This window comes from Lepidochelys olivacea, assembly GCF_965140295.1.
Source record: "Lepidochelys olivacea isolate rLepOli2 genome assembly, chromosome: 8".
Classification (NCBI taxonomy): domain Eukaryota; kingdom Metazoa; phylum Chordata; order Testudines; family Cheloniidae; genus Lepidochelys; species Lepidochelys olivacea.
The window spans coordinates 42,319,015-42,336,318 of record NC_140418.1 but is presented as its reverse complement, the minus strand read 5'-3'; the positions used below and the strand labels follow the sequence as shown (position 1 = coordinate 42,336,318).

The 17,304-nt window shown below is 51.1% G+C and overlaps 1 protein-coding gene across 3 annotated transcripts in view; it reads left to right on the top strand.

The window, feature by feature from the left end:
• Positions 1–13,930, top strand: part of UHMK1 (U2AF homology motif kinase 1) — a 37,579-nt gene extending 23,649 nt beyond the window's left edge. The window contains exons 7-9 of one of the 3 annotated variants that reach the window (XM_084637543.1): positions 1,236–1,324; positions 1,876–1,948; positions 13,619–13,930. In XM_084637543.1, the coding sequence (XP_084493669.1) occupies positions 1,236–1,324; positions 1,876–1,948; positions 13,619–13,659 (203 nt within the window). In that variant the 3' untranslated portion in view covers positions 13,660–13,930. Of the gene's footprint in view, positions 1–1,235; positions 1,325–1,875; positions 5,308–13,618 lie in introns of those variants that run through there. The other 2 variants (XM_084637544.1, XM_084637542.1) reach the window with 2 other exon arrangements.
• The last annotated feature ends 3,374 nt before the right edge of the window (positions 13,931–17,304 follow it).

Below are 17,304 nucleotides of genomic sequence, written 5' to 3'. Positions count from 1 at the left end.
TAGGGAGAAATAGCAGTTCCCCACCCCCACATTGAGGCTTTCCCTGCAGTGCTTGACTTCTGGTGGGGAAGGTGAAGTTAATGGGGTTCAAGAAGAGCTGGAGGATCATGGGATAAGTACTTTCCTGGGCACCATGATGGGATTGCTGCCTCAATCCCTGAGGGGGCCATTTAAGGATCTGGGGCAAAAATTGGGGATTGGTCCTGCTTTGAGCAGGGGGTTGGACTAGATGACCTCCTGAGGTCCCTTCCAACCCTGATATTCTAGGATCTACTATTCATGCAAGAGTGTAGGGTGCCTCAGGACCACCATGTGCCCAAGTGGGTAGCAGGACGGAGCTGGAGCTGGACTTCATGCTCCCCGTAGCACCCCAGAGATCCTGTGCTCCCTAGGGCCTCCCTCCCAACACAGTGCAGAGTTCATGGAGAGCACGCTAGCTGAGCAGACTCCCTGGCTCCCCAGGTGGCCTCCCTGTTTGCCACCTGCTTCCCCAGGTTCTCTCCCAGGACTCTTGTTTTTGGTCCCAGACTGGCCTCTTTAAAATCTGTAGGAGCTACTGTGGGCCACATTGAGCACTTGGCTGCTCCTGCGCCTAGTGAGATCTGCAGAAGATCCTATAGATCGGGGGAAGTGGAGTAGGTATGAAGATATGAAGGGTGGGGAGAGCTGGATGGCTGCTCTCTGAAATTCCCTCCTGTAGGCCCAGTGCGTCCTTCCAGTATGTGTTCTTAAGGAGCAATGGCAGACGTTCTGTAGGCTAACCCTGATATTGCCCCTTCCTCAAAACTTGCAGCAGAAGTTCTGCCAGTTTCAAACCAGGGGCCAGCAGAGAATTTTTTCACCAAACTGGAGGGTATTTGGGCAAGTCATTTTTATTGAGGTGGCATTTCAGTCCATCATGAGAACTCTCCAGTGCTGGCTTAGTGCTTGGGCAAGTCAGTTCACTATCTGTCCAGCCCCTGGCACGCCTTCTCTCTCCCTGCCAGGATTCTCTCAGTCTTAGCCCGCCAAGCCAGCTCCATCCAGGTTCCAGCTCACTCAAACGTTGGGACAGTCTCTGGTGTATGCAGACAAAGCAGGAGAATTAAGTGTACTGTCAGAAGTGACTGATCCAGACTCAGCCAGGGCTGCCCACGTTCCGCATGGTTGGATTGCCCTAGTGTGCCAAGCACAGGCTAGAGTGAGACCACGCACACCCCCACCCCGCCCATACACATGGCTTTCTCTTCCCTCAGATGTGCTGGAAGACATACGAGAGGAGTGTCAGAAATACGGCCCGGTGGTATCCATGCTTGTTCCAAAGGAGAATCCTGGCAAAGGCCAAGTAAGTGTGGAGGGGAAGGGGCTTGATATTTACACTACCAGCCTCACTGTCTATCATTAATGTTGGATGAGGGCAGTGCTGTGCAACTAGAAGTACCTGGTTCTGTTGTGCAGCAGCATGAATTTGGCAAGGTGGGTCAGTGTTTCCTAGCCTAGGAGATGCCAGACTAGTTTTAGGGGAGGGTTTGGGGTACAGGGCGGAGGATGAGGAAAGTGGGGTGAGAAAGGGGTGTGTTAAGATGTTCAGCACCAGGTAACTATCTCCCAACTCGCTAAATATCTAGTCCAGAGAAATGAGGAATGGTAGGTAGAATCTTAACTGTCCCTCCCTACAGACTCAGGGACTGTGTGACCCCCTCCCCTGCTGTTCTAGTCCCATGGGGTCTGCTGAGGGCACTCTGGAGCTACAGGCGAGGAAAGCAGTTCGTTAGGGATAATTCCTCACTAAGCAGGAGAGGAATAAAGCCAAACTTACCCAATCAATGGGTGATGGATGAAATCCCTGGGGTCTGTGACACAGCGGCAGTGACGGTCTTGTCTCTGTCTTTCCAGGTCTTTGTTGAATATGCAAATGCTGGTGATTCCAAAGCTGCCCAGAAATTGCTCACTGGAAGGACGTTTGATGGCAAGTTTGTTGTGGCTACGTTTTACCCCCTGAGTGCCTATAAGAGAGGGTATCTGTACCAAACATTGCTCTAGCAGCAGCAGCCGCTATCAGGAGGGTCGGCAGCGTCTCTTCCTCATTTCAGTGTGTTCTGCAGTTGAATGTACAAAGAGCTTCCTAGCCCTGCTTTTGAGTAGTTTTGAAAGGAGATCTGCACAGGACAGAACTGGGCTTGTGCCCTCTAGTGCTGCTTTATGCTGTACAAAGGTAGCCCATGTGACTTCAAAATGATCTGTGTTCTGCTTGTTTGGTTACATTAGAGACATGGCTCTTGGCTGCCCTGGACGGCTCTCAAGTGACTGGAGTAAGTAGTGGCATGGCCATCACAGGAGACTCCCTATCTAAGCAATTGAGGTTAAGTCTGGTTCAGACGGTTAAAAATCTTGCTTCAGTGTCTTGACACGAACGACTGATGAATGTTTTGGGGAGGGATCTCTCCATTAAATATTCATCATCATGGAGTGAGAGCCCCCCCATACACATGCTCTGAGACACCCAGGAGGCCCTCCAGCAAGAGCAGGGAAGACTACACTTTTTTTTTCCCCTGTTATCTAAGGTAAAAAGACAAGCAGAAGCCCCTGTATCTCTGGAGGCTTCAGGTCTTTCCACCCCATAAAGTAGTGACCATCTGGTCTCTGGGGTTACCCTGTCACTGACAAATGGCCCAGGGAGACCCATAAAATTTCCTCTGCTCTAGTGTCAGCTGTTGTCTTGTTGGGAAACTGATTGTCGGTGTCAGTGAAGACAAACTGCTGTCTGAGATCAGGGCACCTGCAGCAACGTGAGTTCACTTGTATGGACAGGCTGGGTGAATGTGGAATCCATTAAGCATCTTTGGGGAAAGGACCAGTGTTAGTCCTGACCCCTGTAACACCATGTAATCTAGAGGTTACACATTGCCTGCAGTATGGAGTCATCTATCACAGCTGACGTCCATTGCTCTTAGTATCGGTGCCAAAGAGTGCATAATGTGGAGGCATTCCCCAGCCAGCAGGATTCTTTAAGGGTGTGCTAGAGTGCACAGCATTCCTTTCAAGAACTCAGCAGGATGTCTATTCTGAAGACTTTAAAGGGGGAGCAAATTTGTACCTGTTGTCGTTTCCTTGTTTGGCTTCTGTTGTAGCATGTGTGTTGTTTTTTTGCTTTAGCCAGTGTTGATCTGTTGGAGTTGTGGTAGTAAGCAGGAAGCACTGACACTTTTGGCTCTCCATAGGGTACACAAAGGGCCTGAGACAATCCAAGATCCTTTAGAACAAGGATCCTTGAAATAATCCTACTTGACTGCTAAGGGCCTCCTCCAGGGTGATGCATTCTAGTGCCAGAGGGACTGTGGGGTTAGCAAGCACACTAGTTGAATGCTGTTAGGAAAGAAACAGATTGAATGTGGACCGTGTCACTGCTTCTCTCTCTTAACAGGAAAGCTAGTAGTTTAAACTGCAGTGCTACTGTCCTGTCTGCTGCTGTCTGCCAGGCTGAGCCACAGGGGGAGGACAACAAGAGCTGTCTGCACTGATGATATCATCCTGTTAATTAACACAACATTCCAACACTCTGTATGTGAAGATGGCCCTGTTCAAATCATTGTCAGCTGGCCTGACTTCACACTCATGTTCACACTCTGCTTAGACCCAGACCATCCTGTTTAAATGTGACCCTCCCCAAGGCTGACTAGCTCTGGCTGGGTGAGCTGTGCTGTGATGGGAGGGCTCTGAGGAAGGATGGGGGTATGGACTGGAGAGCACATAGAGGGGTGGCATGGGCTTGGGAAAGGGCATGCATGGGGGGAGGGGGTGATGGGAGCACAGAAAGGGGCCGTGAGGAGGAGACAACAGGGCATGCACAGGTGTGGCAGGAACCCAGGATGGGGGTACCCAGGAGTGCAAAGGGACCATGGGGTGCCTGGCTAGCACAGAGCAGGGGTGGGGAAGATGCAATGTTTTGTCCATGGTACCTTTAAGTGCTCCGTCATCTAGATACCTACCTTGAGATGCATAAAGTGTCCCCATGCTAAACCTCTCCTTGCCCACCCCCAGCCCTGATGGGCACCCAGGCATAGCCACAGCACACCTTGCGGTGGCCTGAAGCAGCTGGCTCTGGAGGGAGCACTGCTTCACCATCCCCATGGAAACGGGCCTTGTTTGGGAAACCCAACACTTCCTTCCTGGGAGAGTGTCAATGGGATCCAGCCACACGCCAGCCCCGATGTCGCAGGGACAGGGAGCTTTCCTTGGGGAGCAGGTCACTGGCGTCTCCTCAGTCTGCCTGACGGAGGGGGCAATTCGGCCCCACAGTCCAGCGAACCTTCCCCCCCCCCGCCTCCTTGGGATTTGCTCCCTCTCAGCCAGTCTCCATGTCAGAGAGGCCCCCAAGACTCCCTCAGGTCTGTCCATCTCTCTGGCTGTCAGACCATGCCCCACCCCTTTGGGGCCTTTTCGCCAGCCATTGGCTGCCCCGAGGGCAGTCCACTTGTGTACCCCATGTGGGCTGTGTGCCTGGGGAGACCTTGACAAGCACCACCACTCCCCCCAGCTCTCTAGCAGAAAGCTCCCCGAGGTTGTGCCCCATCATGGGTCTCTCCCTTGCTGGGAAGGAGGCAGTCTCTGTCCCCCAGCTTTGCCCAGCGTTCCTTGATTTCCATGTCCCCATTCTGACTGAAATTTGGAACAGGTTGTGCTGGGTCTGTCTCTTCTTCTTCTCCCCCCCCACCCCCCCAATACCCCATTCAGGGCTGACCATACCCTGTCAGAGTTACAGGGTTCAGCCACTCCCCCAGTGCCAGACATGCCTTCGCTCAGTCACTGTCTTGCCCACCTGAACTCTGTGCCCCCTACAGGATGCAGAAACAGAAGCAAAAGTCAAAATAACAATTTATTAGGAGACTGGAATCCCATTTCCTGTCCCAGGGGCCCATCTCCTATGACCTAGAGACTAACCTTGACCTTGGAGTATCTTACAAATTCGGAGGCCCAGCTAAGCCTGTGTGGGATGTAATGAGTAGGTGAAGGATTGTACAGCGGGGTGGGAGACAGCGGCTGCTTCCCAAAACTGGCCATTTCCAGGCCACACAGTGCTGGGGCTTGGGTGCTTTGCTAACTGGATCCCAGCTTCACTCCTTTACAAGGCCCAGTTTTATTAGGCGCCTGTTCTAAGTAGTAGAGCCAAGCCGTTACTAACCCCTAGAGGGTAGATGGGGCTTCATGGTGGAGCATAGAGGACATTCTTGTTCATTTTGGCTGAGCTAGCTACCAAAGATGCTGGCTGGGTCTTTGTTTAATAGCTTTAATAGATTTGAACCAAATAAACCTGCAAAATGCAAACCACTTTTACAAGCTTTTGTCTTTTGGATGCCCTGGGAAAGCAGGGCCTGAGCCAGTAAGGATCCTAGGAATTTGTTTCTGGATGTTAGTCCTGGCCACACCCCAGTGTGAGCCTTTACATTCTGCTCCCTAACCTCCCTCTGCGACTTCAGCTACATACAAACATTGCTAAAGCAGAACCAACACTGTGTTGGAGGGAAGCCTTCCCAAGCACCCACCGAGTAAGCCCTTGGTCGTCTTTACACATGGCTTTCCTGTTTGCCTTTGAGCCTTGCTGTGGAGCCGTCGGGTTAAAACCAGGTCTCTCGGAAGAGCATGTTGATGGGTGCACCTATGACTGCGGTGGCACTTGAGCATGATTAAAGGCAGCAGGAGTCTGTCTCCTGTACTGATGGATCATAGCAGAGCCAGGCCCCCATTATAAGCAAATGCATTAGCTCTCCTGTTCATTGACTGATCCCTGGCAACTCTCACTTTCTCTGGTTTCCAAACAGGCTGTGCACACAGGCCACGTCTACACTACAGACCTTACAGCTGCACTGCTGTACTGCTGCAGCTGCACTGTAAGGCCTCCTGTGTACCTGCTCTATGCCCGCAGGAGAGAGCTCTCCCATCAACATAATTAAACCAGCCCCAATGAGTGGCAGTAGGTAAGTCGGCAGGAGCGCGTCCACACCGGCGCTTCCGTCAGTGTAACTTATGTCGGTCAAGGTGCTGTTTTTTCACACCCCTGATGGACAGAAGTGCTAGTGTAGACATAGCCAAAGAACGCTGCTGCCAAAGCACTTTTCAGCTGAGCTTTTTGCTCAGAGCTGGGGTCCGTGTAGACACAGCTCTCTTGGCAGCCAAGCCATTCCATTCCTACCAGTGTCTCTGGCCTGCTCTCACCCTGGTTATATGCCGTGCAGAACCCCAGCTTGCTGGGCACAGTCTGTATCTCCTTGGAGCTGAACATGGCTCTAGGGATGGAAGAGAACATTTAGCACGATTACAGCCTTGTAAAACATCAGGGAAACTTACCACACTGCCCTTATCACAAATACCATCAGCCCCCTCCTGGTCTTCTATCTCTATATCGTTCACTCACTGCTACTAACTCCACACTTGCTCAGACGCACTCCACCACACTCCCCTCCCCTTTGCCCCAGGTTCCCCTTGGCTGCCCCCCCCCGCCCCCCAAGACAAAGCAGTTCTCTCCCTGGCCCCACCAAATCACCCGCCTCTGTGTCTTCAGAGCTCAGCGGCCACCATAGCCTACTGGGACTCAAGGTTTCCCCGCTGGCAGGAGTCTCCTGTCTCCTCATCCCTGCTCTGCTTCCTCTGGCATGGTGGATTCAGTGTCATGTACCTACAGTAACTCTCCTTGCCTGGGCCTAGGGAGGGGGTGCCAGCTAGGAGGAGTCTGGGGTGGGTAGTAAGGGCTTGCCATGACTCCTCCATTGACTAGTGCTGAGACAAGAGATGGAGCTCCCCCTAAAGGCCCTGTTTCGTAACAGCAGCCGCTGCACTATTCACACTTCATTCTCATTTAAGGTTTTCCCTCCAACCAGCAGGACTAGAAAAATACTCTAAAATGAAAACGTAGTTTCTGCTGCATTGGCCATGCTCAGACTGGGCAAGTGGGATTCAGCCAGGCGGGACTATCATGTGCTACGTGCGTACATCAATCAATGTTACAATGCTGTGTGGCCACTTCAAGGAGAGCTGATTGCTGAGTCAGGTACTTCAAGCTCTCCAAAGAAGAAACCAGGACTTGATTCTGGAGATCTTGGATGCTCTTCGTTGATCTCCAGTGCCTCAAGTCTCTGCCCTGTGAGCTGTCATGTTCTCATCCCAGCCCTTTGCAGCCTATTGTTCTGCTCTGGCGTGTGTAGTTCTGTGCCTGAAAGTATCGTGTGCAGACATCACAGCTTCAGTCCTAACCTCTGGGAATTCTGGGACCACGTAGAGCAGGTGTACTGGGAAATTGTTGATCCTCTATCTGTGCCATGTTTGTTAGATCCTGCTGGCCATCAGACATTCAGTGGTGGCTCAGACTCTGAAGTTCCCATATTATATACCATGTTCGTGCTCTAGAGGGCTTTGTAGTGCCCATAACCTTCAGCTAAGACTGTTCTCCACCAAGAACCTCTCGCAACTTCACTGATTGCTCTCAGGGTGGTGAATGTGGAGTAGAAGATATTTATTCACAAATAGCCATACGTAAAATGCATTCCACTAATGTAGTTTAACATGGGCATGATGGGCCTAGGTATAGGTATAAAGCTGGCTAATAGCCATGGCACACAGTCTTTAGGGACTTATGGTCAATTAGACGTGACCTTTGGGATAGTGCAATACTGCGTCAGCAAAGAGAAAAGAATGGAGCATCAGCTCATGCGCTGCCAATGTGCTGAGGAAAGATGTCAGCCATAGATGCAATGCTGTGCTTGTAGCACAATACTGTTGGAATATGTAGGAGACTTCCAGGGGTTCAGTGAAATGGGGAGAAAATCAGAGCAGCAGATAGAGTTCACTTTCCATGGTTGTGCTGAGACAGTCAACAAAGGAGTGTTTGGGGCAGAGGGATACGTGCACGGAGAGGGAGTGGAGTGAAATGCTGTCACCGGTTTGTACAAGGGAGACTGGGTCGGCAGAGGGAAGCTCTCAGCCGGGGCAACAGTCTCCTGGCCAGTCAGGACAATGGGCATCACCCAGCTCCTGCTGCGGTTTGTACAAGAGTTGTCTGGACTAGAGCAGAACAATGGCCGAACCCCCCCACCCCTCCCAATCTCTGCAGCACGTGATGCTTCAGGCAGGATTTTCACATGTCACTGGTGGGGTTTGTATTGCTGGGGTAGTGGGGAAAGGATACCAGGTGACCTTTGAATGAAGCTCTGATTTATTCTTTGAGGTCCTTTGAATGGAGTCTGACCTGCGTGAGGGGCAGGGAGACTTCACCAGCAATGAAGTGCACTTTGGATGGATTTCTGACAGTGTTTGCACTAAAATGGGCCTGGCGCTGGCATGCAGCGCACTTCTGTAATACTATCACTGGGTTGGTGTTTGCTTTGCCTGCTAGAGACTGGAACAAGTGGAGACCATTGCTCTTATTACGCTAAACTAGCTAACTAACAAAATACCTGTGCTTTCTTAACCACTCTGTCCTCTAGGCTACCTTGTCCATAATGCGGGACTTAGTGTACAGAGCAATGTGACTGGTAACTGTGAAGCAGCAAGGCACAAGCTGTGGGCAGTAAACAGTGTCTTGGAAAAAATCTGCCTAAGTGTAACTGTAAGTAGAGGTGTGTCTACTTTAACAGCTCATTGCTTGTGGGGTTCAGTGCAGCTGTGTTAGGGGAGAGGCAGAAACTGGTGTTCCCTAACCTGTCCTCATATTGATGAGGGACAAGGATGGGGAGGTAATATTTTATGGGACCAACTTCTGCTGCTGAGACACAAGCTTCGGAGCTACTCAGAGCATATCTGAAAAGCCCTGTGCAGCTCTAAACCTGTCTCTCACCAAGTGGAGATGGTCTAATAAAAGAGATTCCCTCCCCCACCTCCTCTCTCTCAGATCCTGGGACCAACAAGGCCACAAGCCTGCAAACAACAGAAATATTGGTTCCATGTCTTTTTTCTTTTTTTTTTTTTTTTTTTTAAACTGCTGGGCCAGTGGAAATCCCTCCCCAGAATATTTTGGGGCCCTGTCTAGTTAGTATTGAAGTATGACTCTAGCCTTGAAATGATGAATGTGCTCCTAGCTTAGGCTATGCCTACACTTAAACCACGTCAGCAGCACCGCTGCAGCTCTAGAGCAGTTTAAGAGCAGACCCTTACTACAGTGATGGGGGTGGCTCTCCCATCGAGGTGAGTACTCCACCTCCCTGGGAGGTGATAGAAGAACTAGTGAGCTGAATACTTTTCCTCTTTGTGCAGCAACAGAATTGACTCTGCTCTTGTCCCTAGCACCTCTGCCAATCCATTGGAGGTTGTAGCATTGCTCGTGTAGAACTGAGACCCTGGTTTGGCCTACAGAGCCATTGTCACGGTGCTGAAGCAGGAGAGGGAAGGAGCCCATCTTGGCTCTGAACCCAGGCACGATTTATAGGGTTACCTGTTGGAACACTTTCCTTGTAAACTGTTTCCATAGGGAAATCAAGGCAATGGTGTGGGACCAGCAGTATCACTGAGTCCTGGTTAAGAAGAGAACTTGAGGGAATGTGCAATGTGCTCTTGTCTGTGTAGATTTCCTTGGGATCATACAACAGGAGTGTTTGAAACCATCTGCTCCCTCCCAAGTGTGCGTTGACATTAAAATGTTTGGATGTAACTGTTTCTTGGCCTCGTCCAAATCTGGCAACCTAATCAGGCAAAAAATGTCAAACCTGAGCTGAAGGCAAGCCTCTTCTGTACGTGATATGAGAGCACGGCCCTGGTTTTGCTCTGATTTTCTCACATTGCTTCCGCCCATGCATGGTGTTCAAAAATATTTGAGAGCCAGGGGTGCTCCCCTCTCTGGGGTCACATCGCGTTCTGTGAGCTTGTGCCATCTCCAGTGACCAGCAGGCTCCTGGAATGGAAGTCTGCTACCTGTGCTCAGGCAGTCCAACTGCTGATACAGCAACTGGAGAGAGATGATGAACCAAAGCCAATGGGAGGGAACCTGCTTGTGCTGTACAATCCTCAACTACACCGCAATGTGCCACAGCTCATGCTGGAAAGATCCATTAGGTCCAGCTTGGTTTCTGGCTGATGTTCCTAAAGAAGGGGAACCTGCCTTAGCTCTCCATTATGTGGTACTGACTAATGACCCCCTGATTACTCCTGTGCCAGACTGTGACCTAGAGGCTACTCCACTGACACCCCAAGGTAGCTGTATAGCAGCACTCAGAGATGCAAACACTCTGCAGCCTGTTTGTCAGGAGATGCAAAGGCTGTGATTCTGGTTGAAGAGCAGTGTAGCTGTTCGCTGCCGGTTACTCCTCAAACCAAACACAAGCCCGAGCTGGTTTAATTTTGCTCCGCACTAGCCTCCATCCACTCTTCATGGGAGCACTACATCTACTGTGATAGTCTCTTAGCCTGTTCCTTATCTTTCCTTTTTGCTGTAATCTGGTCTGTAAACACATGCCTTTGTTCAGATTAGATCTAAACTGATGTATCTCGTTATGCACTTTTGCTGAGCTGATGTGTGCTTGATAAAGGTGATTTAAAAAAATAAAGCTTCACTACAAAGAAGTTAATTCATTCAGTCTTTCTGAAACCAAGCATTGTTGAAATACCATGTTATGGGCTCTCTGATTGGCTAGCTTCGGAGGTTCCCTGCCTAGTGTGCTGGCTTTTTGCAAATCCCCTTCTTAGGCTCCTCTCTTCCCCCCCATTCCTTGTACAGGGCGTCTAGATGCCAAACTCAGGCTGTGAGGATCCCAGTGTGTTCCTGTGACTTTTGTAGGCACCTATATAGTTAGTCATTGCAAAGCAGTCACAACACCTCAGTCCCTTTAGGGAGCCAGGCCTGCCTTTTCAAACTTCAGCTTTAACTCTGCCCTGTAGTGGTGGGGGAAGGGCAGTGAGGAGAGAAAAGCTGCTGGCTCTAAAACTCAGGGCAGGTCTATACTACAGTGGGGATCACACTCTGAGATCGATCCACTGGCGCTTGATTTAGCAGGTCTAGTAACACCCACCAAATTGACTGCAGATTGCTCTCCAGTTGACCCTCTGTACTCTACCCCCGACAGAAGAGTAAGGTAAATTGACAGGAGATTTTCTCCCATCGACACCCCCCACCCATGATGTAGGCCCCGCAGTAACTAGACCTAAGGTACATCGACTCCAGCTACGTTATTTACATACCTGGAGTTGCGTAGAGTAGGTCAACTTACTGTGGTAGTGTAGACATAACCTCAGTGTGATCTAATCTGGGACCCCATATGCTAAATACCTTCGTCCTAGTCATTCATATGGCTGTAATGGGAAGTCACTGCAGAGCAGAGCTAAAGTTGTTTGGCTACCCTGACTGTGCAGTTCTAGACCTTGACATGTTTGGATTTAGGTTTTACCTCAGCTCTCAATTTCCTGTATTTGTAGTCCTTGTTCTTGGGTTAATTACATTAGTTATATTTTACCCTAACATTTCTAATGACGCATGCTTTCAGTCATACCTCCATCTGAACGTGGTGTGTCAAGGAATATCCTAGTACAAGGAGGGAGAGTACCCTCTCCACTAACAGGTGTGTTCAGCAAAGCCACTGCTGAAACACAGTGGGCATGTCTGTGCAGACCACTACAGTCACTGGGCAATAGGAAATGCTGCCCTAACAGCTGTATTTCCTCCCCCTCTTCTAAAACAAAGCACCATTACACGGTTCAGTCACTGAACAAAGAAACTGAAGGGGGAAGAGGAGGGATTGATGCCTTGAGTTTCAGCTGTAGGGATTAAATCAGCGTGCTGTAAACATGAAGCAGGCCCTTGGGGTGGTGCATGCACCTGAGACCAGAATAAAGTGCACAGCAAAGGGAAGCTTCAGCTGAGAAGTCAGCTTGTAAGCTTTGTATGATTTTTTTTTTCTGTCGCATGGTTGATTTGTGCTTTGTCCTTGTCTTTTGGCTCCTTAACTCGCGACTGTCCCTGCGTACTAGGACAGCCCAAGAAGTGGTGTTGTGAGTGGGTCACTCAAAGAGCAGCACTGTACTAGGTGTGTGGTCTCACTGTGGGTAAATTCCTCTTCTTGCCTGAGGAAAGCCAGATTCTGCAGGGTGGGTGGGTCAGGTCACAGAGGGGCCTTTTGCTTTCTGGCCACTTGGTAACTAATATTACTGCTGTTCTGCACAGGGCACTGCCCTACCACTGAGGAAGCAGAACGTTCGGAATATCTGCAGCAGAACGTCAGTGCTGGGACAGCGAAAGGAATCATCCAAGCATGGGCGTGTTTGGCAGGCTCAGATGGGCAGCCCAGGCAGCAGCCCTCAGGCAGGCAGGTGCTTGCTGACCTTGGGGAAAGGTTGCCCAGTTTGCTGGAGAAGCAGCAGTACTGGAGAGCTTTCTCCTTACGGCCAGAGCTCAGGCAGCAAATCCCACAACTGGAAATTGTCGCAAGGCAGAGCCACAGCAGTAACTGGCCGTTCCCACCCCCTGTGGGCCCAGGGTGCACTTTAATTCCAACGTGTGGGGGGGAGTCAGCACCATGCCAGTGTCGGAGCACTCCTGGCTCTGCCCTGCATGCTCTCAGCCCTGCTCCTGCGGGCCCAGCTGAGTCTGCCCAGCCACATTATCCTCCTGCGTCACCAATAGGATCGTTCACTGGCCAATGCGAGGCCCCGACGGCAGGGGCCTGGGTGTGTCCCCAGCTGGAACTGGAGGCAGTTTGCCTGCAGAGACAGTATTACAGTATTTGAGGAGGGAGAACCAAGCTTGACTGTTTCCAGGTAAATTGACATTTGGCCTGGCCCCAGTCCTGAGCAACTGGGCCTCCTCTGCCCTTTTCCCCAGCACCAGTGAGCCAGTGGCTCCCCTCCCTCACAACCCAAATGGCTCTGGTGCCCCTGCCCAGAGTTGTCCCACAGGGTTCTTTTGGCTCTGCCCTAGAGAAAAGCTCCAGCTCAGTCCCCTCCTCCCAGCAGCTGGGCTCTGGCTGGCTGGAAGACAACAGTTTAGAGAAAGGCTCGGCCTGCCTCAGCCCACATAGTCAGTGGGGCACATCTCCTGCCTTGCAGGCATGATCCTTGGAGCAATCAGTAGGGACGGGTAGAGCAGCAGCAATAGGGAATGAGAGCACTTGTTCATGCTCCTGCCGGGGGCAGCTGGTGGGTGCTTTGGGGAGGTGAGCGTGAGCAGGTCCCTCACGCCCATCCTGAGCAACAGGTCGCATAGCAGCACCAGCAGCCAAGGTGTCTCATCAGCATGCCCAGAACCAGCATAGGGGCATCAAGGAGGGAGGAGGCCTCTGGTGTAGTGGTGCTGAGAGACTGGAGGTAGGGGGTGGGCCCCAGCCCAAAGGGGACAGCATGTTGACTGTGCTGTGTGCATGGAGCGCAGCCTGTGACTCGGCCAGACCCTCTGCACCTGTGAAGCAAAGACTGCCCTTCTCTCCCTGCTGTTTAGTGCCATTTGTGGAGCTGAGCGAGACCTCCTTCCCTAGACCCTCCTTTCTCCCCCTGCCTGCCACTCTGCACGCAGCTGGGGAGCATCAGGCAAACCAACATGATTCACTCTGACCCCTGGGAGAAATGGAACAATGAACAGATGTGGGTGTGATGGATTTTGTCACAGAGACCCTCTTGGGACTGTCGCCGGATGTGCTGCAACTAGCTCTGAGCCTGTTTTCTTTGCCAGCTTGGGACTCCAGAACCGTCTTGGTGAGCCAGACACACTAGCCTGCTTCAACACAGACCCGGGATCTGAACCACTCCCCCAAAGCTGCCGACTTAACTGAAACCAGCTCAGCAAGTGCTCCTGTCTCCAGCGCCCAGACACCCGGCTCCCAATGGGATCCAAACCCCAAACAAATCGATTTTACTCTATCTGAAGCTTATACAGGGTAAACTCATACATTTTCCACCCTCTATAACACTGATAGAGAGATATGCACAGCTGTTTGCTCCCCAGATATTAATCACTTACTCTGGGTTAATTAATAAACAAACGTGATTTTATTAAGTATAAAATGTAGGATTTAAGTGGTTTCAAGTAATAACAGACAGAACAAAGTAAGTTACCAAGCAAAATAAAACGAAACACACAAGTCTAAGCCTAATACATTTAAGAAACTGAATACAAGTAAATCTCACCCTCAGAGATGTTCCAATAAGCTGCTTTCACAGACTAGACGTCTTCTTAGTCTGGGCCCAATCCTTTCACCTGGTACAGTTCTTGTTAGTTCCAGCTCAGGTGGTAACTAGGGGTTTTTCATGCCTGGCCACCTCCTTTGTTCTCTTCCACCCCCTTTTATAGCTTTGGCACAAGGCGGGAATCTTCTGTCTCTCTGGATCCCCACCCCTCCTTCTAAATGGAAAAGCACCAGGTTTAAGATGGATTCCAGTTCAGGTGACGTGATCACATGTCACTGTAAGCCCTCCTTCTTCATTACCTAGGAGCTAGAAAACAGGTACACAGGAGGGCTTTCCGGTAAGCAAATCCATTCACAGTTCATTGGTTCTGAAGCCCCCTTAATGGCTTCCACTTAACATGTTTACATCAGTAACACAAGTGTATATCTTATTCCCCTAACTCCAGACATAGAAATAATACATGCAAACAAATAGGATGAACAGACTCGTAGATCATAAGCTTTGTAATGATATCTTACAAGAGACCTTTTGCATGAAGCATATTCCAGTTACATCATGTTCACACTTATAAACATATTTCCATAAAACATGGAGTGCAATGTCACAGTGGGGGCAGGATGAGAAACCCACCCTGGAGACTCGGAGAAAACAAAGGAAGATTCAGGAGCTCTGAGTGAGGGCAGAGAGGAAGCAGCTTGGAGAACCGGCCGCTGGCGAAGGGGACCCAGCCTGGACCTGATAGGAGATGAGACCATGTCACCGCCCCACCACCCTGCGCTCATACCACACACTAGCACCAGGGCAGAGTACAGACAGGTTGGACTGACCCAGTGCGGGAGGGATCGCACTGGTGCAGGGCAGAGTCTGTGTGTGTCTAGCGAGGCATGGGGGGTGGGGGCTGCTTTGCTGCATGCTGTGCTGGGGCAAGGGAGACTGTAGCCCCTGCCAGAGATCCTGGGTCTGATGAGGGAGGTGCTTGTCCCTGTGTTAATGCTGACCCCCCCCCCCCCGGGAGGGAGGGCTGGTGTGTGTGCCAGGGTGCATGGCTGGGACCTGGGAGTCCCCCTCTGATAAGGGGTGACACAAACAGGATTTGGGGACTGTAGGCAAGGATCCCTGGGGACCATGGCAGAGGCACTGGGGGCATCTTTGAGTCAGAGGACTCTCCCATTCCAGCCTAGCCCCTCTTCCTGCCAGCTCTACACCTGGGGGACCAACCTGGGAGATTCAGAGACCAAACGAATGGAGGAGCCGCCCTGGTGCAGTGCAGACCTGGCCTGATGACCAGACGCCCACCACCGCAAATATTTTTAAGTGGCCAGATTGGATTTATGGGCCCGCGGCCCACTGGAACAAGTGAAAGCCTTTTGCTCAGGCCCAAACACCTATCGAGACACACAGGGCCTTTGCTAGTCGGCTCCAAGGGAGCCTCTGCTGCAATACTTCCCTGGCCCAGGGCCTGGCATGGAGATGGGCAGGCAGGCCTGTGACCCTGGTGCTCAGCAGGCTTTGCATTCCCTGGGGGTCCCACAGCCTGACAGGGGCTTGGAGTTGAGTGCAGTTGGGTCACAGACTCCTGAGAGCCAGGACTGGGCGGCCACCCCCCTGCCATGCTTGGGTTACCTGCACCCAATCCTTGAGGGCCGGATGGGGAAGGGCTGACGTTTCCCAGAGAGACCCACCACATCACCCCCAGACCCTGAGGCAGCCTGGCAGCAAGTGGCTCAGCTTTCAATATTGGAACTGGGGTCCCCCTCCTCCACTCCCCCAGGACTGGCCCAAGGGAATGGCTGGCTGAGTTGTCCGGACACATAGAGGCTCTGAGCACACAGCTAGAGATGCAGCTGCAGAGACTGGCCTGAGGCAGTCTAGGGCAAAGAGCCAACGATCAGTTCGCCCAGGATGGCCAGCACCGCTGCTGGGAATGCGGGAAGCTGGCCACAGCATGAGGGTTATACTGCCCAGGTGGAACCATATCCTGGCCCTGTGAAAACCTGACTGTGGTGGCCTGCAGCCTAGTCACTGTCAGGAAAGGGGTGCTGCCAGTGAGAGGCCTGAACCACACGCATCAGCCCGTGAGGCTGTACCCCACTCAGGTCATTGCAGGGGTCCGCACCTTGTCTGGGCAGCCATGGTGATCCCCAGAGAGAGACCAAACATGGGAATGTCCCCCAGTTTCCCTGACATACTGCATTGTTACCCAGTGGGGGTGAAAAAGGACTGTTTGCTTAGGGGAGCCTACGATATGTGGATATGGGTGTCACCTATCTGTCTTGGCCTTAGGCTCCATATCAGTGGAGCATCAGCAAAAACCATGGTAAATCCAGTTGCCCAGACATTGATACCTAGCAACCCATGACCCAGAGGCATTTGGATCTCCCTGTGATGGGTTGGATCACAGAAACCCGCTTGGGGCTGCCAACTGATGTGCCAAGACTACTTCTGCCCTTGCTTTCCTTGCCAGCTTGGGACTCCAGCACCCTGCCAGTCTGCTCCAACACAGACTCAGGGTCTGAACCATGTGCCCCAAAGCTGCAGACTTAACTGAAAGGAACTGTCTTTAACACTCAGATGCCCAACTCCCAATGGGATCCAAAGCCCAAATAAATCTGTTTTACCCTGTATAAAGCTTATACGGGGTAAACTCACAAATTGTTCGCCCTCTATAACACTGATACAGAGATATGCACAGCTTTTTGCCCCCCCCCCCAGGTATTAATACATATTCTCGGTTAATTAATAAGTAAAAAGTGATTTTATTAAATTCAGAAAGTAGGATTTAAGTGGTTCCAAGTAGTAACAGAGAGAACAAAATGAATTACCAAGCAAAATAAAATAAAGCACGCAAGTCTAAGTCTAGTACAGTAATAAAACTGAATACAGATAAAAATCTCACCCTCAGAGATGTTTCAATGTTTCTTTCACAGACTGGACGCCTTCCTAGTCTGGGCACAATCCTTTCCTTCCTAGTCTGGGCACAATCCTGGTACAGCCCTTGTTCCAGCTCAGATGGTAGCGAGGGGATTTCTCACGATGGCCACCCCCTTTGTTCTGTTCCACCCACTTATATATCTTTTGCATAAGGCAGTAATCCTTTGTCTCTCTGGGTTCCCACCTCTCATTCTCAATGGAAAAGCACCAGGTTATATGTGGATTCCAGTTCAGGTGACATGATCACATGTCACTGTAAGACTTCATTACCCACTTGCCAGCCCACAGGTATACAGGAAG